The sequence below is a fragment of the Mustela erminea genome, chromosome 9 (genome assembly GCF_009829155.1).
Source record: "Mustela erminea isolate mMusErm1 chromosome 9, mMusErm1.Pri, whole genome shotgun sequence".
NCBI lineage: Eukaryota > Metazoa > Chordata > Mammalia > Carnivora > Mustelidae > Mustela > Mustela erminea.
In genome coordinates this window covers 10359145-10387070 of record NC_045622.1, presented here as the reverse complement: position 1 = coordinate 10387070, position 27926 = coordinate 10359145, and the positions used below count along the sequence as shown (strand labels likewise).

The 27926-nt window shown below is 42.3% G+C and overlaps 2 protein-coding genes across 2 annotated transcripts in view; one reads left to right on the top strand and one right to left on the bottom strand.

The window, feature by feature from the left end:
• Positions 1-6581: 6581 nt before the first annotated feature.
• CLDN25 (claudin 25) lies at positions 6582-7596 on the bottom strand. The gene has a single exon (XM_032358671.1). The coding sequence runs from the start codon at positions 7456-7458 to the stop codon at positions 6772-6774; it is 687 nt and encodes a 228-aa protein (XP_032214562.1). The 5' UTR covers positions 7459-7596; the 3' UTR covers positions 6582-6771.
• Positions 7597-12653: 5057 nt separating this feature from the next.
• Positions 12654-27926, top strand: part of ZW10 (zw10 kinetochore protein) — a 32656-nt gene continuing 17383 nt past the window's right edge. The window contains exons 1-7 of the mRNA XM_032358503.1: positions 12654-12876; positions 15013-15147; positions 19338-19439; positions 19639-19716; positions 19865-20024; positions 21301-21453; positions 21865-22056. Coding sequence (XP_032214394.1) covers positions 12772-12876; positions 15013-15147; positions 19338-19439; positions 19639-19716; positions 19865-20024; positions 21301-21453; positions 21865-22056 — 925 coding nt within the window. The 5' untranslated portion in view covers positions 12654-12771. The remainder of the gene's footprint in view (positions 12877-15012; positions 15148-19337; positions 19440-19638; positions 19717-19864; positions 20025-21300; positions 21454-21864; positions 22057-27926) is intronic.

Here is a 27926-nt window from a genome sequence, read left to right as displayed (position 1 = left end):
AAGTATGGAAAAAGCTAAGATGGCCATTGACAGATGAATGGATAAAGATGTGATGTGTATATATACAATGGACTATTACTCAGGCATCAGAAAGGATGAATACTTACCATTTACATCAACATGGATGGAACTGGAGGGTATTACTCTGAGTGAAATAAGTCAGTCAGAGAAGGAAGTATATGGTTTCACTCACGTGGAATATAAAAAGCAGTGCACACGATCATAGGGGAAGGGGGGGAACTGAATGCGAAGTCATCAGAGAGGGAGAAAACCCAGGAGAGACTCTTAACTATAGGAAACAAACTGAGGGTTGTTGGAGGGGAAGTGGGTGAAGGGATGGGGTAGTTGGGTCGTGGGCATTAAGAAGGACAAGTGGTGTGATGAACACTGGGTGGTACACACAACCGATGACTTATTGAAGACGACTTCTGAAACTAATGTATTATATGTTGGATAATTGAATTTAAGTAAAAAACAAAAAGATGTTCCATGGAAATATTGAACAGACATTTCAGACATAAAAAACAAAAAGATGTTCCATGGAAATATTATAGTCTGACATGTCTGAGTTCAAATGCTGGCTGAACCTGTTTTCCCAGGCTATGAAACAGGAAAATACTTACCTCATAGTAATATTTTAAGAGTCAAGAAGAGAGAAGTAGCAATGACTCAGTATGAGTAGAGCCCTAGATGCAGTTCTCGTGGGGGAATCTGTCACAGGGTGAGAATTTTAAGAGTAGGCTTGGCCTGTGTAGGTCCCACAGATGGGTTCTAAATAACCAGGGCGTAGCTAGATATCTGAAGGGTTATGGGGCTCTGGTACTTAGAAGTGTTTGCATTGGCCAGTCTGGGAAAAAGAAACACTGAAGGGAACTTATGCTGGAGAGAAGAATCATGGCATCTTCTATCCGATTCTTCTGTTTCAGATACATTTTTCTCTTTAATCATGTCATTGAAAGGCTTGAACTCCATAAAGTCCAGCAAGACAGTAGTTTCCTTTTTATTTCCACTGACACCTTCCAGTACGATCCTATGGATCTCCTTCCCTGCCCCTGACAGCGTCTCAGGAAGATGGCGTACCTTTCCTGGCATGTGGGAGTATTAAAACAATGATTTTCCTGTATGGCAGAGCCCAGACCAATCTAGAGCAAAAGTTTACTCATCCGTTTTCAAGTGCTTCTCCTCTCACCTGACTTCAGGCCAAGGCCTGAAGGTCAGGGACTAGCAGTAAGGAAGGAGCCATAGGGTGTCCTCCCCCTCACCCCGCTCCATGCCCCTCCTCACCCTCAAATCCTGGCTCCCCTAGAGCCTGCGGGAGGAGGCTTTGTAAGAGAAGGCGAAGGATGTCTACTTTTTAAATAAAAACAGAAATGCCTTCTTGGTTCTCAAACGTCCTTTGTTATGTCAGAAATGTGATTATTAGCTCTTGCGTGGGATATTTTACGGGTTCTCGAGAGAAGCCCATAGAAAACCTCCGCACTGTCCTTTGATGTGGCTTTTGGACTTCCTAGCTGACCCCTTGCAGACCTCCTAAGTGCCTAGTTAAGTCATTCACGCCTCCCAGCAGTGCTCTGGCACAGCATCATCCAGACTGCTTCCCCGACACCCACTTGGGCTGTGCGAAGCTCAGCACCCCTGCCCCACAAAGGCCAAGTGCAGCTGCTGCCGCCATGCCGCACTCCAGCCAGCCTCCTGCCGCAGACCACTTGGTGGGCATCAGGCTCCCTTCTTTGTGCCTCCAGAGTTCAGATCCAGTTTCCTCAAGAACTTTCTTGGGCACCGTCCCGAGCCTGAGCAGGCGTGGGACTATAGAGTTTCTGGAGCTCAACCGGTGTGGGATGGGTGTGTTTCAGACACCATCTTCCTTCTTAGAAAGAGCCCCTGTCTCTGCGTCATTCTCTTGAGGTCCATTTCCACCCATTCCTCACATGGAAGGGTAGGGAACACCACCATACCCAGCAATGCTACAGATTCCCTTCCCAGAATCCTCCCTAATGAATCTGTGTGCTTCTCTTTTGTAGGCTGTTAGTATGGGGCTGGCCAGCTTGGCCCCTTCTTGGAAGTAGTGGTTGAGCCTCTGTCTTTAGACTAGGGGCCACATGGCATCCATGGGCCTTGGCTTTGAGGCTTTATTAAAAATTCTGGGCAACAGAGAAGTCCATTCTACATAAACATGGATGGCATAGCAAGAAGAATGGCTTAAAAAATAAGTTATTATTTTTAAAAATTATTTTTAAAATACATTCAGAGTGGAAAGTAACCTCTGGGGTCTTTCATTCTGTGCTCGAGGCCGGTGACTACAAACATTTTCCTAATTCTGGTTTATTGTCTTAGTCCTGGCTGCTAAGACACATCTCCTGTCCAGAAGCTCATGAAACTATTTCTGACTTCTCTCCCATCCCAAAATGTGTTTAACCCACATCGACTTCCCTTAGGACCTTTTCTCTAGGTCTAGTCTCAGAAGCTCGCCCTAGTGGTTTCCCGTCCCAGGGTAACAGATTAGTATTTTATTTATTTATTTTTAAGATTTTATTTACTTATTTGAGAGAAAGTCAGTGAGAGAGAGCATGAAAGGGGAGAAAGGGGAAGCAGACTCCCCATGGAGCAGGGAGCCTGATGCGGGACTCGATCCCAGGACCCTGGGATCATGACCTGAGCTGAAGGCAGATGCTTAACCAACTGAGCCACCCAGGTGCCCAACACATGAATATCTTAACAGGGGCCTTCTGGAATGCCTTAGCTATTCATGGTGAAGTTTTCAGACCCAAAGACAGGCTGTTGGAGAAGACGGGACTGAGGCACAACCAATTCCAATGACAACAGATTTGGTGAGTCCCTGAGTTATTTTCTTACAGTGCTTTGCATATAACAAAAGCTTTTGACTTAGAATTCTGATTGACTGGTATCCTTTGCTATTTCTAATACACATGACAACACACAGCTCTCCATGGGTAACCACAATAAGGAAATGTTCCTAATGTTAGGATAATGTGCTGCGAGTCCTCAGGAAAAAAAGGCTGAGTTGAAACTAAGATTTAATTAGTTCTATTTTTATTTCTCATTATTTTCCCTACAAAGCAGGTAGATGAAAACAAATAGTGGCGGTTTTAAGTGAAACGCATCTTCTTCCTCAGACTCCTTCTCTAAATGTGGATTCACACTCCCTTCTGGGAGATGACATGCTGTTGATTACTTGGGAATCAATCAACAATCCCCATCCATCCCCATTTTTTTAAAAAGTGCCTTTGTGTCCTTTATAAGAATTAGGAAGACAAAATATTTTCTTAACAAATCTTTGGCTTGTAGTTTGTGTTCTTTTTTTTTTTTTGGCAGTGGAAGCCGTAATCACATGCTGGTCATAAGTATCCCATTAGCACCTGCAAACATGCAAACATGGGATTAGGAGGAGCGCCGGGAGCCAGCAGCCGGAACAGGTGAGCCAGCTGAACCCTGTTTAGGCCTCAACAAAAGCACAAAGCATATGATTTTTCCTTGTAGATCTTGGATTTGTTTTTCTTCTGCTTCAGTGCTAGCTCTTCCTTCGGTCTGGCAGACCATCTCAGCAACAGACTGTCCCAGTAACCCAACTTCACGAAGCGACAGGAATGGTGCGAAGAGAGACGGACGGCCCTGGCAGACTCATTTCCTCAGGACAGACTCATTTCACGGCCCTAGTGGGTTCCTGTCCCAGGCAGCTCATGACTCACCGAGCGCACTGGCCCACGGTTTCTGCATCTCACATTCCTCCTTAGCAAAACAAAGCATATTAGCTCTCCCGACCTCAAGTAACAAAAACAAAAGAAAACAACAACAAAAAACCCCAGCCCTCAAGATGTGTTCAGTGAAACTCCCACGATATATGGAGTGTTTCATAAACTCTGACGCCTTGCACAACTGTGTCATCCGGAAACCGTGTGGGGATGAGGTGTGACAGGAGGGGGAGCAGCGATCACCTGGGGGCTGAGTTCCACTTCCTGGCCTCAGGCTCGGCTTCCTGTGGTCCCAACAGGAGAGACAGCTCCATAACGCGAGGGACAGGCTTTGCAAATCTGGCTTCTTCCTACCTCTCTAGCCTTAGCCTTATGCACTTTCCTCTCTTCACCCAGAACTGCTCTCCATCCTTCACCTTTCAGCCAGTTATCGCCCCTTTAGGATATCCGTCCGTGACCCCCTGACTACCGTACAGTTGCTCCTGTTGCGTGATCTAGAAGCACGTACTGTTCCGAATTTGTCGAGCGTGTCATGATCACGATTTCCCTTTATCTAAGTGATTTCACATTCATATTTGTCTCCCCCTCTGCCTCTACGAGGGGCAGGGATAAATTGTGTCTTTTACCATTTTTTTCCCGGCTCCTAGCACGGTGCCGGGAGTATGGTAGGTGCTCAGTGCATATTTGTTCAATGAATGAACAAGGGACCAGGTGGATGAATGATAGATGGGTCCACCCTGGAGATCTGGTGAGACCCAAGCGTAAGTGTTGGATATTTGAGGCTCAGTCCTGAGAAGGAGCAGTTGACGAAATGGGCATTGGGCCACAGAGAGCCAGACTATGACTTTGGTGCAAACTGTCCTTTTTATGCCCAGAAATTTATCTACTGAAAGTCATTTGGATTTGTGGACATAGAGTGGACATATACACAAAAGGACATGCATTAAAGGGAAAGGAGATTTCTGGAGAAAGCATGACTTCTAGAGAGACCCCCCACTCTGGGTAAAAAGGTAGATGTTGCCAGAAATGAAGTTGCACCTGGACAGACTTGTTTCCTCAGGAAAACCAACCAAAAACCCACGTTATTTCTCTAAGGAGGAAAGCAGCCTGGGCTATGTTGGCAAACTCGTTTACACTCATGTTGGTGTACCTCTTGCTCGTGCAGCGGCTCCCTAAAAACACCGGGGCTGCTTGATGGAGGAGCGAGAGGCAAAGGCCCACAAGCTGGTCATACCCAGAGCTTGGCCTGGGGGACGTCGTCTCTCCTCAGCTCTGCTAGCAATTGGGCCTGCCTCTGGGCCTGGGGAAGTGACCCACGCGGGGGAACATTGGGAGCCAGCACCTCTAGTCTCCTGCAGGAATCACGGACTCATTCTCCACTGATTAAGGGAGTGGGGGACAGATGGCAGTGATTGGACCAGGGTGGGTAACGCATGGTCATGTCAGCCGACACGCAGGTTCCTAAGTAAGCGTGAGGCTCCCACTTGAGGACTTGCACAAAAGCCTGAAGACCTAGGGGCGGGGTAGTCAGGCCCACTACTGGCCAGGGCAGGTGCAAAGGAGCTGGAGTCACTGTTGTGAAGGGGACTTAATTTGTAGCCACAGCCTGGGTAGATCTGCTGACCTGAGGGTTCCACTTGAAAGGAAGTGTAATGTGAATTTGCCTAGTTAGAAGACATTTCTGAGAAGCTGCTACTTCTCTCCACATCCGTGCCCACACTTGGCCATTCCTGGGCACAGCCAGTCTGTGGTAATCAGTTTGTGCCAGTGTGCCTGGGACTCTCCTGGCTTTAGCACTGCAAGTGCCGAGTTCTGGGCAAACCAGGACAGCTATTCACCCTACGGCTCATTCACCCTATTTTTCTGGGAAGACAGAGCTGACCACTCTCATAACACAGCAGAAACAAGAACTTGTCTTCCCTCTGGGATGTTAAGAATCCACAGAACCACACAGATATTGTGACGCTCCCCTTACAGATTGAGTACCTGAGAAAGAGAACGAACACAAGGAAGCTTCCTATGTTAAGGTGCTATCCTGGGGCAATAATTCATTTCATTTGCCAAGGCATATTCTCCAACATTTCTTTCTTTCATTTTTTTTCCTTTTTAAAAAGATTTTTATTTTTTTAAAAAGATTTTATTTATTCACTTGACAGAGAGAGAGATCACAAGGAGGCAGAGAGGCAGGCAGAGAGAGAGGGGGAAGCAGGCTCCCCGCAAAGCAGAGAGCCCAATGTGGGGCTTGATCCCAGGACTCTGAGATTATGACCTGAGCTGAAGGCAGAGGCTTTAACCCACTGAGCCACCCAGGTGCTCTGATTTTTATTTATTTGAAAGAGAGAGAGAGAGCCTGGACACAATTGTGAGTGGAGGGAGGGCCAGAGGGAGAGGGAGAAGCAGACTCCCCATTGAGCTGGGAGCCTGACACAGGCTCTATCCCAGGACCCCAAGATCATGACCTTAGCCAAAGGCAGATGCTTAACTGACTGAGCCACCCAGGAACCCCACAGCATTTCCATTCATATCAAAAGTGGCTGTTCACACTTAGATTTCCTATGATAGTTGTAATTTTGCAATATATTTAGTAATGAATGGAGTATATAATTAATGTTATGAGTTTAAAAGCATTTAAAACAAGTAAAATCTAAGTCAGAAAAACATGTTCATTAGAAATTCTGCCTTGATTTTTTAAAAAGATTTTATTTATTTGACAGAGAGATAGAGAGCACAAGCAGGCAGAGAGGCAGGCAGAGGCAGAGGGAAAAGCAGGCTCTCCGCTGAGCAGGACCCTAATGTGGGGCTCGATCCCAGGACCCTGGCATCATGACCTGAGCCGAAGGCAGACGCTTAACCGACTGAGCAATCCAGGTGCCCTGTGCCTTGATTTTTTATTCCAAAATTATGGATCACCATATCACCAAGATAGTCAAATCCTTAACCAATGGGACAGTGACTACCACCCCCATGTGAGGCAACTAAATGTAGAGTGGCAGAGGATAAGGAAGAGAAAAGATTCTACCAACATTCCTTTATTCCACATGTTCCTTGGCAGGAGCAGTTCCTAGATGAATAGGTTCCTGGGTCTTGGTGTTAGATAGAAGGAGGCACTGGACTCGTCCGCTGGGGCATAGAATGGTGGGGCTGTAGGGTCAGCCATCTGGAGGGAGGGCACATCTTCTTTTCCCAGACACACTGAGAAGATGAGGACTAACCCACCGAGGGCCAGGAAAATTCCAGCAGCCCAGCCCAGGTAGAGGGCATCTCCAAACTCCCAGCGAGGCACAATCTCAGGGATGCTATTATCCCAGAAGTCTTGGACGGTGGTGTAGGCCACCCAAGAGACTGGGAGGAGGGTAGTGGCTGCAGCTGATGCTTCCAGAGTCCCTCCCAGGAGACAAAGCCGTCTTTTAAATACCCATCTGATCCTGTGCAACTGGACGCATTCGGACCCGAAGCCAGAGAGCAGAAGCCCCAGTAGCCCCAGCCCGTGGGAGGCTGCCATCAGGATGCGGGATACCTGGAGTTCCTGGGGCAGAGACAAGAAGGACTCAAAGGCCTTGCACACGGCAACTTCCTCCTGATTCACGCAGACCTCCCAAAGTCCCATGACCCAGGTCTCCATTTCGTTCAGGTCCAGACTGAGAGTCTTCCACTGCGGTAGGATGGTGGCGACACAAGAGCAGACCCAGCCGAGGAGAGAGAGGAGCAGTCCTCCAAGCTGGGCTTTCCCGTGGAGACTCCAGGCCATGGCTGCTCCCGCTATAGAGGCAGAAAGCAAATGACAGATGGCTTGGTGACGGGTTAGCGGGGTGTACTTTGGGGGTGGCCCAGTGGAAGATCTTTCATCGAGGGCTCTTGTTTCAGTTTTTAGGCAGCAGCTGAGGCAGGTGCTAGGAACTTGGCAAGGTTGGGTTTAGGGGGGTGTGCCCAAGATCAGATGTGGGCGTGGGTTCTGGGGGAGGGCCTCCTGAGAGGCAAAAAAAGAGAAACAACAACAACAACAAAACAAAACCAAAAAAACCCCAAACCAAACCAAAACAAAATAAAACCAAAAAAACCCCAACCAGACAGTAGACTATCAATATCTATTTGATGAGTAAATTCATAAACTTGAAAGTAAAATCACTTCCCAGTTGATGAGAATGGTGTTCTGGGAATATACATTGGTGTAATCTTTCTGGAGGGTAACACGACTTCATATTTCATACTTTTATTTTTTTATTTTTTTTTAAATATTTTTCTTTTTCTTTTTTTTTTTTTAAAGATTTTATTTATTTATTTGACAGACGAGATCACAAGTAGGCAGAGAGAGAGAGAAAGAGAGAGGGAAGCAGGCTCCCTGCTGAGCAAAGAGCCTGATGCGGGACTCGATCCCAGGACCCTGAGATCATGACCTGAGCTGAAGGCAGCGGCTTAACCCACTGAGCCACCCAGGCGCCCTCATACTTTTATTTTTTTTAAGATTTATTTATTTGGGAGAGAGAGAATGAGAGAGAGGGAGGAGGGGCAGACGGGGAGGGAAAGATATCCTTACGTAGACCCCCCGCTGAGCATGGAGGCACATATGGGGCTCTGTCCCAGGACCCTGAGAGCATGACCTGAACTGAAACCAAGAGTCGGATGCTTAACCCACTGAGCCACCCAGGCATCCCTCATATTTCATACTTCTAAATATGCATTTACTTTGACCCAGCACCTTACCTGCAGGAACTGACCCTAATTTATGGTGAATATATACAAAGATTATGAAAATGCCCATTTGGAATATTTTAGTACTGGGCATTTTAAAGTGATGTAGAAAGAATTTCAGTGACGTGAAAAATATTTTTGATTCATCGTTAAGTGAGACAGGCAAGTGACCAATCAGTGTATAGAGTATGTAGAGCATAATTTCACTTTTAAAAAAGAGTGTATGTCTTTATCTACGTATCACATGCCACAAAATGTTAATCGTGGTTGTTTTAGTGGAAGGATTATGGATAGTTTTTATTTCCTTATTTGTGATTATCTATATATTTTATACATTTTGTAATTGTATCAGTTAATATTTTTGTAAGCAGGAAACATGGAAAATGCCCCATCCAAGGAAGCAATCCAGACCAGAATCTGCCAGGAGGGATGTGCCCCCCGCACACGCACCCCCCCCCCCAGCTGCCACCAAGCTCCTGCTGCTGTAGGACAGTAGCTGTAAGAGGTGGTACTTACTCATGCCAACTTCCGTTCCTATGTGTTGCTGCAGCCAAAAGGCAGGTTCTGACAGCAAAAGAAATAATTTGCATTTACTGAGTATGGCTAAATGCCAGACTTTTGACCAGATACTTTATCCTTATTGAATTTTCACCCCACTGCTGTGAGATGCATGTTAGGTAACATGCCAGGGTCCCCCAGCTGGTAAGCAACAGATCTAGCTCCTGGGCCAGGCGGTTTCAGACTGTGTCACTTCATGGCCTTGTCTTTAGGCCACCACGGTGACTCCCCCTTCACCGCGCCTGCACACCAGTGACAGAGCACGTGGGCATGGTTCATCTTTATGAACAAACACCCAAGAAAATTGGGATTTCTTGTAATAAAGACATCCATGTTGGCCATTGTATTCCCCTCTTCATATTTTAAGCTACTGATAGTCCTACGGTGAGGAAGGGGAAGCAGGGGCGTGGGGGAAAGGGAAGCATGGGGAAAGGATCTAAGAAGACACTACCTTGACTTTATCTGAATGATGTCTCAGTACAGTCTGATCAGATTACCAGTGGTGTGGGGGTGGAGGGAGGTGACCAGAATCATCTCAAAGGCCCCTTTTTTCTTTCATGCTTTATTATAGAACACTTCAATAATACACAAGTAGAGCAAATGGAAAAAGAAATTTCATGTCCTACCACCTAGCTTCAGAAACCATCCACACATACCGATCTGATCTCATCCAAGGCCACATCCACCATCCACATTCCTCCCTTCCCACTGTTTTGAAGCAAATGGGGGGCTCTCCCAGATTGTAGGCTCCTTCGGCTGCTTTTATAAGAACCACATGTTCTAATCAACACAATGGCAAAATAGTATGCTTCCCTGGAAATGCTGTCTGCTTGCATTTTATTCATTCAGGTTTGTATTTGACATTTTCCTTCTTGAACACAGGCATGCTACAGGTGTATGAGCTCTGAGGTCAGGAAGAATTATCCTTATTACCTTGCTTTTTCTTCAGAGCCCTTTCTTTTCCCTTCCTTCCTTCTTTCAAGATTTATTTATCTGGGCACTTGGGTGGCTCAGTTAACTGTCTGCCTTCAGCTCCACTCATGATCCTAGGGTCCTGGAATTGAGCCCTGCATCAGTGGACATCCTGCTTCTGCCTCTCCCGCTGCTCCTCCCCTGGCTTGTGCTCTCTCTCTCTCTCAGAGATAAATAAAATCTTTTAAAAAATTTATTTATTTATTTGAGAGAGAGTGTAGACATGGTGGAGGAAGGAGCAAGGGGGAGAGAGAGAGAGAGAGAGAGAGAACCTTAAGCAGACTCCTCGGTGAGCGCAGAGCCTGACTCAGGACTCGATCCCATTACCCTAAAATCATGACTGGAGCTGAAATCAAGAGTTGAAAGCTTAACTGACTGAGCCACCCAGTACCCCCCCCCCCATTCAGGACTGTTTCTTGACAATTTGTGAAAATCTGTGAGTTGGGAGACATATAAATCATGATAAGTGTGAACCATGGGGGAGGTCAGGTTAGTGAGGGAAAAGAGAATGCATTCATCTTATTAATTTTTTTTCATTTATTCAGATATTCATTCATGCTTGCATGCACTCTGTGTATGTAGCAACTCCACTCCATTCTCTATGTTCTTTCTTCTCCTTCCTCAGTCTAACTCTGGCTCTTCCTGGCCTTTGCCTGCAAACGCGACGGACCGTCTGCAGCTTATCCAATGGCCTCTCTGCCCAGGGAGAGGCAAAGCTCTGCAGTTGCATCTGTGGGTCTGACCCATGGATTGGTTTCCTGGAGAAGATCCCAGAACCTCAACCTCAAAGTGGTACCTCCTTCCATTCTCAGTTCAGATTCCTTCTTACTATGAAACTTTTCTGGGTCAATCAGACTGCCGGACAGCCTACTCCATTATTTCCTCTGCCCTTTGTATCTTCCTCAGAGGTGACTTAGCTTCTGGGCCTGTTACTCGCACAGGTCCCTTCTTAGGCCTGCACCTAACTTTGAATTTATTTTATATACTTTTCCTTAAAGAGTCTTCCCCATCCCAGCAACTGGATAAGATTTAGGCCCCCCCAAAATCTGGACTGATCTCTCATTTACCTTCAAGATGGCAATGATCATATTTCCTGGGATTATTTATTCACATATTTTGGATTTCCAGCCTAGCCCAATGTCTGTCATATGTAGTTAAATAGAATGTAAGTTTTCAGGAATGTCCCCTGCAGGTCCTTCTTTCTCACTGGGCATTTAGTAGTCGTAGCATTTAGAATTCAAAGTGTGGCTGACAGGTCTACTGATCAGAAACTAATTTGGTTTTCTAGGGAGGGATGCCTTTCCAGCATGTTATGGCTGTCCTTTGTGCTTCCTGTCTCAACCCCTGTTTCATTTCCTTTGCTTGTGTCACAGAAAGCTGCCCTTGGCTCAATGGGATAAGCAGATAGTCCTACAGACCCCTAAAATTGACAAGGACTTTAGGGTCAGCATCTATCTGGGGTCAACTCTCACCAGATACTTTTTTAAAAATCAGAGATGACATTTTAATCAAAGCAGTACATGTTTATGACAGAAAAATAGGAAAACAGGGCAAAAAAGAGAAAAAAATATCATAAGTTTGCCACTCAGATAATTTGGTGTATACCCTTTATCTCTATATATGTATCTATATCTATTTATTTTTTAAAAAATCATCCTCTACATGGTATATAATGAACACCTTTCAATATGGATCAATTTTTTAAAAACTTCAGATAATGTTGATTTGTAACCTCTGATAGAAAGTGTTAAATATCTTGGGGTGCCTGGGTGGCTCAGTGGGTTAAGCCTCTGCCTTCAGCTCAGGTCATGATCCCAGGATCCTGGGATTGAGCCCCACATGGGGCTCTCTGCTCAGCAGGGAGCCTCCTTCCCTTCCTCTCTCTGCCTGCCTCTCTGCTTACTTGTGATCGCTGTCTGTCAAATAAATAAAAAGTCTTTTGCTCTAGTCTACACAGTTCTAATGTTATTTATACTTAAGTCATATAAACAATATAAATATGTAATGGGGGCGCCTGGGTGGCTCTGTTGGTTCAGCATTTGCCTTCAGCTCAGGTCATGATCTTAGGGTCCTGGGATCAAGCCCCGGTCAGGCTCTCTACTCAGCAGGGAGTCTGCTTCTCCTCTTCCTCTGTGCTCACCAGTGCACTCTTTCTCCAATAAGTAAATGAAATCTTTAAAAAATATATTTATAAATATGTAATGTATTACATAGAAGAAACACGTGCATTTGTTACACAGATGTAGTATGTATGTAATAGATGCACATAGTTGTACGCAATGTAATATATGTCCATAGATTGCATTGTAAACTATGCAACATAAAAGGAGGGCAATTTAGGCAGACTTTTTTTATGAGGTAATGCGACGTCGTTTGCACAACTCCAGAGGGCTCTATTCGTATAGACTCTGCTGGCAGCTGCGGCCCTTAAGGGTGAATAATTAACGAAAAAAGATCAAGGTGGGTTCCTCCGGTATTCCGGCTCGATAAATTTCAGAGTTAAGCGTTTTGAAGTTGAGAAAGGTTCATTTAGGACTGGTTTTTAAGTAAAAACATTTCATTTCTTCTAGCGAAAAACAGGCGGGAAGAAACTATTTGAAAACAGCCAGGGAAAGAAACGCGTCTACCCAGTTTGCCAGCTAAGGGACACCGTGGAATTCCAACCTAGGACGGTCCCGGTGCCTGCTGGGAGTTGTAGTGCAGCCTCGCCTTCAGAGCCACAGTCTGGGCCCCGCGAGGCTCAGTTTCCCAGCAGGCCGCGCGCCAATCCCGCCGGCGGGACTGGGGCTGCCGCGCTGGCCGCAGGATAGTGACCCCGTCGGTGTTGGTTCCTGTCGTGGCGATGGCTTCTTTCGTGACGGAGGTTCTGGCACACTCCGGGAGGCTGGAGAAGGAGGATTTGGGCACTCGGATCAGCCGCCTGACCCGGCGGGTGGAGGAGATCAAGGTGAAGGCCGGGCAGCGGGAGGCTGACTGAAAAGGGACGCCGAGTCCGTTTGGGGGGACGGGGCAAGGAGTGGGGGCTAAGGGCAGGGAGAGGGGTGATGAGCAGAGTCAGGTGTAGGGGCTGAGGGGGAAAATGTGAAGTAGGGGGGCCGGCAGGTGTGTGGATTGGGAAGGGGCACGGAGGGGAGCCCCGGCAGGAGTTGGGGAGTAAGGAGGCGCGGAGGCCTGGAGCCTAGGGGAGGAGGAGGCGGTGGCCCGGGAGTGCTGGGCTCTGGGGTTAGGGTGGGGATCGGTCGGGTCCGGGGCTTTGCGGCAAGACTGAGGAAACCAGCAGGGGTGGTGGGACCGGAAGCCCGGGGGTGTCCGGGGAGGTTGCAGGTGAGAAGAGAAATGCGGACAGGACCACCTCCCTGATTTGTGTCTATCTCCCCCGCCCACTCCTTTTTATGCTTTTTGCCGGTGAATAAAATAGCTTTGGGAGAATTGTACCGTCCTTCCCTCTGAAATTTTTGTTGTTCCAGCCTGTCAACATGTGTATGAAACTCTGGTCTTTGTCCCCAAGTCCTTTGAGGCTGGTCTGAGTGTTGTAAAACATACAAAAAACGCTTCGGTGGACCCCGCTGCCTTGCGATTGATACAAACCCCAAAAGCACATTTCCTTTCACAGTTTCACTCTGTATTGGTATCCTTCCCTTGCCAGTATTTGTTCACATCTTTGTGGCTTTCATTTAAAGTTGAGTGTTTAAGTTTGGATTTAAGTCTGGAAGTTGTGAAAGGTTCGTTTAGGACTGAAGTCTGGCGTTAAGTCTGGATTTCAGGGAGCAAGTTTGGCAACCCTGTCATAAAGGCACAAGAAGTAGGTCTTCCTGACAACCCCTGATTTTACAAAAATGGTTTCCTGACTTGTAAGTAGTCATGTTACCGCCATCTCTCCTTTAACATGGGTTTAGGGTTTTCCAACACTTTTTATATGGTGGAAAGACCGTTGAGCGACCTTAGCATGGCACTCAAGGCTCTTACTGTTCTGGACCTAGCTTTCCTTCCACTGGGTTTCCTTCACCAAGGATCTTCAGCCAACGGACAATTACTTTCTATGCTCCAAGCAGACCCAGTATTTTTCCTGTTTCCCAGATTTTGCTTATGTGGCCATTTTTTCGTCTTTACCTATAGTGTTACCTGTAGTGTTTTTCATCTTTACCTATAGTGTTTCTACCCATTTTTTTTTTTTTAAGATTTTATTTACTCATTTGAGAGAGAGAGAGAGCAAGCAGAGGGTGAGGCAGAAGGAGAGGGAGAAGCAGACTCCCTGTTGAGCTGGGAGCCCGAAGAGGGGCTCAATACAGGGCCTAGAGATCATGACCTGAGCCAAAGGCAGATGCTTAACCATCTGAGCCACCCAGGTGCCCCATCTACCCATTTCTTAAGTCCTATCTCAAACGTAGTTTTGTGCGTGAAAAGTATGTCCATTTTCCCCTCAAGCAGAGGTGATCTCTTTCTCATTTGTGTTTCTGAAGGACATTAACTCTTTTCCTATATTACATTTTTATATTCTGGTTACTTAAGTGTATAGTATTTTTCCTGCTTAAAATAACTTATATGTGGGCAGGCATAATTTTTTTTCTGGTATTTTCCAAAGCGTTCAGTGCAAAGTATTCAATAATTTGTTTATTGATGAAGCTCAAATTAAGTTAGAGTTTTAGGATTAGGCCTTAAAATTTTATAAGCAAGAAAATAGAAATTCATGAACTGAAGTATACAGATTGTGGATTTAATTTATCCATTTGCTTTTTCTAGTAGCTATATGATTAAAGTTGGTGGCTGTAGTCAGAGCTAATCTAGTTTATTATGAGAACTTCTGGCTTCCCCTTTTCTTTTCCAGCATTTGTATGACTTTTGGGGACTGGTGGAATTTGGTGATCATTGTCTTCTTGCATCGTAATAATGTTACAAGCAAGATCCTTAAGGGTGGGAGGAATGTGTTTTTCAAAGAAACCCACTGGCATGGAGGAAAAGTAAAGGGGTGTGGGTAACTGGCAAGAAGGCTCCAACATGGAGGATTCCTTATGAAAGATGAGCTGTATATTTTTAATAGAGGTCTCTACTCATCCGACTGTAATTCTTCTGTCTTATTTTATAGGGTGAGGTGTGCACTATGATCAGCAAGAAGTATAGTGAATTCCTGCCCAGCATGCAGAGTGCCCAGGACCTGGTTACCCAAGTGGATAAGCTATCTGAGGACATTGACCTGCTGAAATCCAGGATAGAGAGGGAGGTAAAAGTGGTTCATTATATTGGTTAGGTTTGTAGGGTGGTAGTTCAGCTTCTTGAGTCCTAAGACATTTCAACTCTGTGTGTAAGTTTTTAAGACCTCACTTTCCTTCCTTATTGGACATTGGAAGTTGCATTAGATAACTTTAGAGTAACTTTCAATTTTAAAATAGAAATGTTTTCTAGAACTATAAACAATTTTCATAGCAAAACTTTGCATTTGAATAGCACTTTGTAAATTAAAAAAATAATCTTAGAATTTTACTGTCTTCAAAATAAAGCTGAATCATCTGGCCTTTTCTTGTCTCTTAGTTTAAAATGTTTGCATCTCTTAATGGCTAGCATTCTCTTATATCTATGGCTGGCCTCCACACTTTCCAGACTCAGCATAATCTTGGTCATTTGGCCTACTCCTGGAAAATTGGCTTGATTTGCCAATTACAACCACTCTACTGCTTGTCATTGAGCCTCTTTATCTGGACACACAAAGAATCCTTGCCTGTCTTGTATCATGTCACTGTGTTGGGTCAGTGCTTGCTCTGCTTCTTAGGCAAAGTCTGGTGGGGTTTAGAAATGCTTACCATGTTTGCTGAAATGCTGCCATCACAAAAACAAGCCAGTCTGGAAACAAAAATTGTGACTTTGTAATTTTTTTTTAAAGATTTTATTTATTTATTTGACAGACAGAGATCACAGGTAGGTAGAGAGGCAGGCAGAGAGAGAGGAAGGGAAGCAGGTTCCCTGCTGAGCAGAGAGCCCGATGTGGGGCTAGATCCCAGGACTCTGGGATCATGACCTGAGCGGAAGGCAGAGGCTTTAACCCACTGAGCCACCCAGGCGCCCCCATCACATTGTAATCTTAAAAACATTTTTCACATGTATTATTTCACCAGGAATTTTTTTTCCTGTTTTTTACTTTTAGGAGACATAGTCATTTGAAGCAAGGAAAGCAGTGATATTAGAGGTTTAAACAGGCATAATCTTAGAGGCCTTCTCTATCTTGTTAAATTATTGGGCAGGGCTCATTGTTATCTCAGATCAAGATGGTGAAATGTTTTCAAAGTCCTTAAGGAAAGACACCCAAGTCTTTTCTCTCTATGTGATTTACTAAAGAAGGAAAGTTAGTAGATACGTTTTTCAGAAGTTCTGTATAAAACTTCAGGCACAAATGGGGATTTCTAGGTACCTAGAAAATCTGTTTAACAGCCAGTTCATCAGTCATTCTGATTCAAGGTTTTAATAAAAACAAATTTGTTCCTCTACAATTCTGGCACAGTTCAAATAATATTTTCAAAGTATATTTGTAATTAGTTGATTGTTTGATCTGTGAGTCAATAGTCAGTCTTAGACTGTACTATAAGAAATGCAGTGTCTGGAACAAGAGAGTCATGTCTATACCTTTAGCTGACCAGATTATGGTTGGTGAAATTTATTCAGTTCTGGTGGTTGCATTTTGAAAAGTGCCTGGTCTAAATGAGAAGGTCCATACTTAAACATTTTGTCATCGGAAGAATGGTGAAAGAAACTGAGGGCGTTTAGCCCTAGTAAGATTGAAACTTAGGGCTGGAGACTGAAAATGAGATTTAATAGGTAGATATTATAAAGAGAGTCACTCAGTCATTTGGTATGCTTACTGAACATCTGCAAGGCACCAAATACTGTGCTGGTTACTGAACAGTAATGATGGTTTTTTTAATTTCGAAGTGTGAATCTCATGCCTAATGTAGATGACTAAAATAGTATGATATCCATTAAATAGGAATAATTCAAATAGAAAATATAGCTGAGCTTGGCTTCCTGTAGGAAATAGCATCAGACCAAAACCTCAAGTGATAGGTAGTTAGGCAAAGAGGAAGGAAGAGCGTTTTAGGTGGACACTGGGGACAGCGTTACAGAGACATAGATGGAATGGAGAGATGACGCTTTCAGAGAGGGCGAGGGTTCCATATGACTCATGTTTAGAGAGCCTGGTGGGAAGGGACAGGAGATAAGATTAGAAAGGTAAGCAAGGACCTTGTGGACATTATCTTGATGGCATCAGATTTGAATTTTAGGAATCCCATTCTGCTGGCAACTTGAAGAAAGGACTTGAGAATGAGACAGGGAAATGAGCTGGCAGTTAAAGCATTAGGAGGCAGTTAAACTGATCAGGGAAGAAAGAACAGGGCCTGCTGTAAGGTCAGTGGCCATGAGGATGGAGAAGAGGATGAGGATGAATCCTAGTGACATTTAAGAGGTGGGATCTTTGGGACTTGATGTGGGGCGTGAAGGATCATGGGGAACAAGGTCACTGATTCACTGAAATAGAGAATCTTGAGAAGGAGTAGGTTTTTGTGGGGTGCCTGTGAGATATCCAAATGGAGCTGCCCAGTTGGAGTGTATAAAGATGAAGGCTAGACTTCAAAAAGAAATGAAACGAGACGAGAGAGAGTGAGGGAGAGGCAGTCCTTGAAATGCAGTGGCTCAAATGGTTTTTAATGCAGTAGTCTGGGCTTCCAGGCCAATTCTACACAGTCCAGAACTGTGAGGGGATCTGAGATTTTAATCTACTTGCAGGTTAGCTAGTTAGCCTGCCACAGTTTCATGGACGCCATTAGAAGACGTGAGACTCCTTGGGTGAAAGATGAAAGACAGTTTATTACTCAGAGCAGTGGGCAGACTGGGTGTTTTGTATAGAGGTTAAGAACAAAGAGAGGGCACAGAGGAGGCACATCTGTTTGCTTGACCCAGACTTGGAAATGGTGCACATCACTTCTGCTTGTATTTCATTGGTGAGATCTTAGACACATGGTCACGCTCCACTGAGAGAGTCTCGTCGGATAGCCATGTGCTATTACTGTTGGGAACGGGAAAACAGCTGTTAGTGGACAATTTATACATGACCCATCCATATACATGTTTGGAGCCTAGGAAGGTGATGCGGACTTGAGATAGGAGTCTTTAGAAATGGAAGCCGTGAGCCACTGATTGTCCAGAGAGGGTGTATAGCGCAGGGTTTCCCAGCGTCAGCACTGCTGATATTTGGGGCTGGATAGTTCTTTGTTGTGGTGGGCTATCCTGTGCCTTGTGGAATATTTGACAGTATCTCTGGTATGTACTCCCTAAATGCCAGTAGAACTCCCTCAGTTGTGACAACCTAAACGTCTCCAGACACTACCAGATGTCCCTAGATGGGAGTGGGGGAAAAAATACAATTATTTTTTGAGAACCAGTGGTTCAGAGTAGGAGGAGGGCCAGGGAGAGAGGATTGTCAGTCTGTATGAAGTGGTCAGAGGGAAAATGAAGTTCCCTGAAGAAAATGAATGGCCAGAGAACTAGGAGGAAAATCAGTGGAGAATAATTTCAGGGAACTAAGGGAAGGAAAAGAACTGTACTCATAAATAGTTAAACACTGACGATGTTTGCTTTGGATTTAGCAACAAGGAATTGATTGGTGTTTGGGGCACTATTTTGGAATAGTTTTGTTGAAATGGTGGGGATAGAGACCAGATCTCGGTGAGTTGTAGGATGAATGAGAATTGACAAGGTAAAGACAGTGAACCTGAGTCACTCTTGCAAGAGGCTTGTTCATGAGAGAGAGGAGAAAAACAAGGTAACCACTGAGAAATGGGGTTGCTGAGGTGGAGGGAGTTTTTCCTCAAAGATGGAGGAAATTTCAGCATGTTCAAACCTGAAGGAAGGAGCCTTGCTCTAGTGGGTATCGAGTGTGTCTTTCATGAATGAAAAATGAATTAGGAAGAGGTAGAGATACAGAAAAGAAGGGACTTTGCACCTGTAAAGGACAGAATGGGAGGTGGATTCTGGTTCAGCATAAAATTTTTCTAATGGTGAGAGCTATCAGCTGTAGAATGAGTTGTCACTTGCCGGTGGGGAATACCCCTCTAGTCATCCAGGTGGGTGAGCTCTCTGGTGAAAAATACGGTTCAGATTAAGGCTAGATGGTGCCATGAGCCTGTTATGTTGATGGCAGTGGGAACTGCTGCGTAGGGCAATGGTTTGGACTAAGCAAACCGCTTAAGATCTCTTCCTAATGCATTCTGTGATTTTTTTTTTATTGTTATTTCCAGTCCTGACCAGCCTTTAAGTTTCAGTATGAATTATGTTCACCTAATAAAGCTTATTGCTTAGCTCTGAATGTTTTATTTCTTGGATATAGTATAACTTAAGAGTACTTACCTTTGATGTGTGAATTAGGTTCGCCGGGATCTTCATGTATCAACAGCTGAATTTACCGACTTGAAGCAACAGTTGGAAAGAGACTCCGTTGTCTTAAGTTTGCTTAAGCAGCTGCAGCAGGTCAGTAAACTCAACTCAAACTTGAGTGTTTTGCTGGTGAGAAAGTAATTTTTTTCCAGTTGGCCTCCAATTAATAATTAAATGTGTATACCTCCGATTCTAAGATTTTTTTTTGTATTTTAAAAACAAACAAGCAGACAGAATTGAAATAATAGGATGTATAAAATGAAATACCTGATAGCTGTGTTTATCGTTTTAGTTTTCTGCTGCTATTGAAGAATACAATTGCGCATTAACGGAGAAGAAGTATGTCACTGCGGCTCAGTGTCTGGAAGAGGTACTGAACGTTTCTCCACAGTACCAGCAATCAGTACTGTTCTTGGTTTTAGTAAATTTTGTGTTCCACGTATTCCTTTTATACCAATACCTTCTCCTTACCCTGAGTCCAGATGGAATGTCTAATGATGACTCCATTTCACTGCCAGGCACAGAAATGCTTGAAGTTACTGAAATCCAGAAAATGCCTTGATTTAAAAATGTTGAAATCTCTCAGCATGGAGCTCACAATACAGAAACAGAACATCCTTTATCACCTTGGAGAAGAGTGGCAGAAGCTGATTGTGTGGAAGTTCCCACCATCAAAAGGTGCTGCTGACCTCAGGTGGACTGCTTTGCTTAATCTGCCTGAACCAGTGTGGCCTCTGAATGTATTCTAAATATTTTATATTGGTGGATTTCTCAGTCTCCGCTGCACTGAGTTCTCCTGCTAAGCAGAATGCATGTTAGGACTAGCTCCTTCCCTTCCGTCTCTCTCTGTTCCCTTCTGGAGGAAGGAGCATAGCAGGGGGAGATGATTGGGTGGCTAAGAGTCACGTGATGAGTGTGTGGTGGAGGAGGCAGTAGCAGTTAAAGACCACACAGAGTTTTCACTGCATTGTAGGTACACCCATTCCCAACAGCCCCAATCCCTGCCATTTACCTTGGCCAGGAAGCTTTGAAAAGCTGTTCATCCGTTTTCTCTCTTGGTGAGGAAAGAAGGCAGGGGACTCAGTGAGACAGGGGTTTTTCTCAGTTTTTCTCAGTCCTTGGGGGAAAAAACGGTTGCAAAATCATGAGATATGGGGTGCTTTGCAAGATGAAAAATATAGAATTACTTTGGCCTGGCTTTGCTTTACGCTGCTTGGCTCTGGGGCTCTCTGCTCACTGCTAGGTGTGAGCCTTTGATGTCTTGTTTACACATAGCAAAGCCCTAAGAATATATGTAGAGAACATGTCATTACCCCTGTTATATTTTCTAGTATTGAAATTTAGTTTCTTTCAGTCTCCCCCAGCCCCTTTCCCATTCCCACTTAGGCCTTCAGATTCATTAAATATGTATGTATGTATATAGACACACACGCACATATGTATTTCAGGTATTTCGAAGGAAGTCATCTAGACAATTTTGGACTCTATTTGCAGGCAGAATAAAATTAAGAGAAGATAGCAGGCATGTTAATTCTTTGTTATAATACACCCTTCTTGTTAAACTTACTAGGCAGACACTTATCTGTACTCAAGGAAACATTAAAAAGAAGTCTTCATTGAAACGAGGACCTTACTTGTCATTCCTTACCTCTGTTCAATACCTATTTAATAAGCCATTTATTAGGCACGTCTTGCTTTTGCACCTAGTTTGATTCTGTGAATATACCAATATGAATATTCACATTCTGTGAATATGACTATATAATATACAGTCATTTCCTGTTTTAAAGTGATGCCAAGGACATGTATGTCATAATTAAAATTTGGTTACATTAGAAGTGTATTGTAATAAAACCACATATTTAGGAATCATAGTAGAGAATGAGCTCTGAGGAGTAGAAGTGGAAATAACTTGCATTGCTGAGACAGCTGATGTTTTCCTCCTTTTTCTTAGATACCAGCAACTTGGAATCTTGCCTGCAAACAGAACTTCATTTATGCATTGAACAGTCTCAGAAGGAAGAGAAGACACCTGTACCACCGATCAGTTCTGTCCTCTTGGCATTTTCTATTCTTGGGGAGCTACAAATGAAGCTTAAATCATTTGGTAAGGCATACTACTTTGTTTCATTTTCGTGACATCTCAGAATGTTTAGTGTTAAAGGAATGACAGGGAGATTTATAAAATATTCTCTAGATAATATTGATGGTGGATCCTAGGGTTTGACCTTAAGATTCATCAGATGGAATTCTCATAAATACTACCCTTTTTATTAAGGGCTTGGATCCTTTCTTGACTTTCCTTTTTTCCTTTTTATAAACTAGCTACTGCTATTTATTTAATTTGACTTTTTAAATGATTTAAATAAAAATCTGTACACTCATTAGTGGTGTGTGATGTCACGGGATATGTATTTTTATGGTTGGGTTCAAAGATCTTTTTTGGTGGTGAGGGGGCATGCTTGCTTTTTTTAAGTTTGTTCCAGTGATTTGTGATGAATGTTCATACATTTTTCAGGTCAGATGCTGCTGAAGTATATCCTTAGGCCTCTGGCATCTTGCCCATCCCTTCATGCCATTATAGAAAGCCAGCCCAACATCATTATTATTCGTTTTGAATCTGTGATGACTGACTTGGAACATCCGTCACCGTCTGAGGTTTTTGTGAAGATCAGACTGGTACTGGAAATGCTCCAGAAACAACTTCTAGGTCTGTATCTCCCAGGTTGTGCTTTCTATTTTTATGTCTGGGAAAAGTGGATATTGTTTTTAAAAGTAAACATTATTTTAAAGTAGATAAAAATACCCCTAATAAGGATGTTTGGAGGAATTGGAGGTGAGTAAATGATGCCAAAGAAGTAAAGTTATCACCTGCTTATTTCCTGCTCTGCTTTACATTCATTCTCCTCCCTATATTGAAAATAGGGTCACCAGTGCTACCCCAGATTCTGTATTTGTAATATTTAGTTGAATTTTAGGATATACTTCTCTCAGTGGACTTCTAGTAACATCACACTTTGGGACTCTTGCTTTAATTATGGGAGAAGCAGAGATGAACTAAGTATTGTTTTTTGGTTTGTTTTTTAGAGAGCGAGACAAAGAGAGATGTGGGGGTAGGGACAGAAAGAAAGAGGGAATCTTAAGCAGGCTCCAAACCCAGTACAGGCTCAATTTTAAAACCCTGAGATCATGACTAAGCCAAAATCAAGAGTCAGACGCTTAACCATCTGAGCCCCCTAGGCGGCCTGAATCAAGTTCTATGTATTTCAGTAGGAAAATCTCCATTAATCTGATATAAACAAACCAGATTTAACATAAATAAATTACATTCCATTTTAGGCTGTGGTTTAGATCTTTATATATTCATGATTGAAATAACCAATTTCTATATTTCTTTGAATAATTTTTTCAGCTGTCATACTACTAAAGTTTTTCTGGTGTTTTAATACTGTTTTTTAGTTACTTGATTTAACTTCTTTTTTTTTTTTTTTAATAAAGATTTTATTTATTTATTTGACAGAGAGAGATCACAAGTAGGCAGAGAGGCAGGCAGAGAGGGAGGAGGAAGCAGGCTCCCTTGCCAAACAGAGAGCCTGATGTGGGACTCGATCCCAGGACCCTGAGATCATGACCTGAGCCGAAGGCAGCGGCTTAACCCACTGAGCCACCCAGGCGCTCCCGAGATTTACCTTCTTTTTAAAGAATATTTATTTGTTTATTTTGACTACCTTCTTTATGCTTTTCTCAGTTGTCTTACTGAATAGTCAAGCATTCTTGATGTAGAAAAAAGTTAAAAAATGCTGGTGTTGTTTATATGCTTTCCTGGCAGTCATTTAGTTTATTTACGTAAAATAATTTCTGTGTAAAGGAAGGAATTGGTTCTAGTTTTAACAGTAGCAGAGAAGGAAAAAAAGAGTCTTTAGACTTGTGTAAACTGCAGAAATCCAAGGTAGTTTTCTTGTTCCTTCACTTAGGGAAATAATACATAGGTATAAATAAACATACATATAAATAAACAAAGTATCCAAGGATTGGAAGGAACTAGAGATCTCAGATGCTTGAGTCTCTCCGGGTCACATAGCCAGCCTGAGCACTGTTAGTGAGGGGGAGGTCCCTTCCTCTTGATGCATTCTGCCCTGCCTCTGGGCAGCTCTGATTTGTATGGAGTTCTGTTCGTTTTTTAAAAATCATGACTCCTGTATCTGTAGTAAATACTATTAGCAAAACCTCCATGTTGCAAACTGAATCTTCAAGGTAGTTGTCTAAAAAATTTGTTCAAAATACAGTGCTCTGTAATGCCTGCTTTATTGATGCTATTTCTACTTTGTTTAATATATAGAACATGTTAAATTCCCATTACATATGATGGACTTTTAAACTCTTTTCAGTAGCTGTTACTTCCTTTATATCTTACCACCAGTATAAACATCCTTGGGTTTTTTTTTTTGAATAACGTTTTAAGTTCTTACTTTCATTGCTTCTCTATGAATATATTCCATTTCTTCTGTAGTCTTATTAAAGTATGATATTCAGAACAGAACAAACTTTTATAGATATAGTGTGAACTAATTCAGCATAGTTGGGAGCATTCATGGCCTCATTCTCAGTTCCATGCTTCTGTGAGTATAGCCAAAGGCTTTTTATTTATTACACAGTTAACTCACTGAGCTCAATCCAAATGAACATCCTCTGTCATACTTAATGCAATGCAAACTGCTGCTCTCCCATCTTAGACCTGACTTTTTAGTTTGTTAAATTTTACCTGATAAAATTTTGCAGTGTGTTTCCTGTCCTTTCCCTTTCATGTCATGGGCATGATGGACACCCAAGCTTTCATGTAGTTTAATCTGAGTCAGCAATGACATTGTTGTCTGGGTCACAGTCAGAGGGTGCTCTGGGGAGTTCTGGCATGGACCTCTTTACAATTTTACTTTGCTCCATTAAATTAATCAGTACTAGACCTGTTGTTCTTTTGTAAGTTTTCTTATATCTAGGATATTCAGAGCAGAAGACAGCTTACTTAGTGTTGCCAGGTGCTTTTCTAATCTCTTTGTATGCATTTTAGACTCTAGTTTCTCTTTTACTATTTATTCTTTCCCCTCTGGTTTAGAGATCACTGTCTTTGACAAGGAAGAGGGTATCAGAGTGAGTTCAGGAATTTTTTGTTCTCTGTGATACCTGTCAGTCGGCATTCATTCCCGTCCTTCATCTTCTTGATCTAAATATAACCTGAAAATTCCATTTTGAGTCCTTAGTTCTTTTTGGACTCCTCTATTTTTTTTGGATTTTAGTTATTCTGAAACTTTCTAATGGCTTCCTAAGCCCTTTCTAAGGGCTTTTGCCCTTCCTCTTATGTTGGCCTTTGGTTATATACTCTTCTTTTCACCTTTTTAAATCTGTATTTTTCCTTCAAAGTTTTCTTTATTAGAAAGCATTGTTATACCAATGACAAAGAAGCTTTTATTACTTTAAATTTTATTTATTTAGTTTCATCTTTATGTTTAACCTACAATGTTATATTAATTTCAGGTGTACACAAAGAAGCTTTTATTTTTTTATTTAATTTTTTTTATTTTTTAAGATTTTATTTATTTATTTGACATGGAGAGAGACACAGCGAGAGAGGGAACACAACGAGCAGGGGGAGTGGGAGAGGGAGAAGCAGGCCTCCCTCCGAGCAGGGAGCCTGATGCCGGGCTCGGTCCTAGGACCCTGGGATCATGACCTGAGCTGAAGGCAGAAGCTTAACAACTGAGCCACCCAGGTGCCCCTTATTTTTTTTTTTTTTTAAGATTTTATTTATTTATTTGCGAGAGAGAGAGAGCATGAGCAGGGGAGGGGCAGAAAGAGAGGGAGAAGCAGGCTTCTGGCTCAGTGAGGAGCTGAGATGCGGGGCTTGATCTGGGATCCTGGAATCATGACCAGAACTGAAGGCAGATGCTTTAACCTTCTGAGCCACCTAAGTACCTCTCACAAAGGAGTTTTTAAAAAAGGAAAAAGAAAATTCATTTGGAAAGAATTTGGCAAAATACATAAAAAGCCTTAATATGTTTATTTGGCAAAATACATAAAAAGCCTTAATATGTTTAAATCCTTTGAACCGAGATTTCAACTTATGGGAGTCTGCCCTACAGAAATAATTTTAAATATATAAAACTATATATAAGGTTGTTCATCATAATGTTACTTATGCTAAAATACTGGAAAGTAATAAAATTTTGAAGAATGGGTAAATGATTAAGTAAATTATATAGCTATGTAATAGATCACTTAATTATGTTATACTTATTTTATTGAATTTTCTTGAAGTAATGATTGGTTTTAAAACTAACTGATTCTAAAAAGCAAACAACAGACATTCTATTAAAGGATTAAATACTTGGGGCACCTGCATATCTCAGTCGTTAAACTTCTGCCTTCAGCTTAGGTCATGATCCCAGGGTCCTGGGCTTGAGCCCTACATTGGGCTCCCTGCGGGAAGCCTGGCTCCTCCCTTTCCCACTCCCCCTCCTTGTGTTCCCTCTCTCACTGTCTCTCTCTGTCGAATAAATAAAACCTTAAAAAAAAAAGAAGGATTTATTTCCATTAAAACCAGTTATAAATCGGGAATGCATACTATCATTATTTGGTATTATTTTTTTAGGGGTTGTGCTAAATGCAAAGAAGAAAAAATTAAAATAAGTATGACTATTTAAAGAAGAAATTATATTTATGTATAAATGATATAATTGCATACATAAGAGCCAAAAGACTCTGGTTAAACTTTTATAATTAATACAATTATAAATCATACATGATTATAAATCATATTAAATTCATAATTTAATTAATTTTTTAAAGGTTTCTTTTTTTAAGATCTTATTTCTTTATTTGACAGAGAGATACACAGAGAGGGAACAAAAACAGGGAGAGTGAGAGAGGGAGAAGCAGGCCTCCCGCCAGCAGGGAGCCCAATGTGGGGCTTGATCCCAGAACCCAGAGATCATGCCCTGAGCAGAAAGCGGATGCTCAACGACTGAGCCACCCAGGCGCCCCATAATTTAATCTAAATTATACTTCTTCTTTATATTTAATTTAAATCTTTGGTATAAAATTTAATAATTATTTAGATACAGTATGAAGATATAAAAATCAGTAACATTTTCATGCACTAATAATCAGTTATATTAAAATATAAAGATATTTATAATGCTAACAAAATCTACACAATTCTTAAAGATAAGTTATAATAAGAGAAAAGAGGAGGACATATGTGAAGAAAACCATAAATCTTTGAAGGACATAAAGTAAGACCTGAATAAAAGATGGCTTTTGTGGATTAGAAGTCTCATAAAATTGTCAGTTCCTTCCAAAACAGTCTATAAATCTAATACATTTCTAACCAAATAAATTTTCAAACTCGATAAATTACTCTAAAGCTTATCAAAAATAGATTTGGAGAATTGCCAATAAAGATTTAAGAAACACTCGTGGGATAATTTAAGATTAAAACCATATTCTTGGTTCAAGGAAATCAAGGGAATGCAAGAGTCCAGAAGTAGAGCCAGGATAAATGAGAACTTGATGTTTGATCAAAGTCACATTTCAGTTTAGCGGGACAGACAGTTCATTTAGTAATGGTGCTGGCAAAATTGGCCGGCTGTGTGATAAAGCAAAGTTAGATTCCTGCTTCATACTTATGCCGAAGTAAATTCAAGGTGAATTAAAGCCCTCTATGTGGAACAACAGCAACAACAATAAAAATGTTAGAAGAAAATTTAGGAGCTGTGAGTAGGCTGAGGAAGCTCAGAATGCGTAAAGGGAAGGACTGAGAAATTTGACTGTGTATAAATGTTAAATTCCATGTGCCAAACAATCCTGTAAAGGAAGTCAAAAGACAATAGTGAACTGGGAGAAAATTCTTATAAAATGTTTGACAGATAAGGCGTTAGTATAAGGACATTTTTCCAAAGAAAAAGAACATGAATAGACAAATAGGCAAAAAATTGGAATGGGCAACTCATGGAAGAAAAGGTGCAATTTGTTAATAAACCTAAAAATGTGTTGCTTACCCTCCCCAGTAGAGGAATGGAAATCACACCCTCAAGGGGAACTGTGATCTTTAGGGCGACATTCAGAGAGTGGGAGACACTTCTGGCAAGAAAGTGGAACGATAGTCTCCTTCATTGCTTTCTGTCCGTGCTTTGTAGAGAATAATATGAAGCTCTACTACTGTGTATGTATAGTAAAATCTAAAATATGCAGTCCTTTGAGCTAGGTATTCCACTTTTTAATTCTTTACAGAAGTGATATCAATAGGCTTTATGTTTGTGTGTGTGAGTAATGTATCCTTGCACACTGGACTGGGCCTCATTTGAGAAATGGTTATTTAACTTATGTTTGAGCCATACTGTGATACATTTTACAGCTATGGGAAAGAAATGAAGTAGAGCTAGCTATGTTGACTTAAGAGATGGCTATGTCTGTTGTTAAGTGATTAAAAAAAAAGTATAAAATATATGGCATGAACCCATTTTTATAAAAAAGAAAGCAGTCCCTTATATGAATATTGTATTGGTTTGCTGGGGCCGCCATAACAAA

Excerpts from the sequence above, each read along its gene's own strand:
- CLDN25 (XM_032358671.1), bottom strand. The coding sequence starts at position 7,458 with ATGGCCTGGAGTCTCCACGGGAAAGCCCAGCTTGGAGGACTGCTCCTC.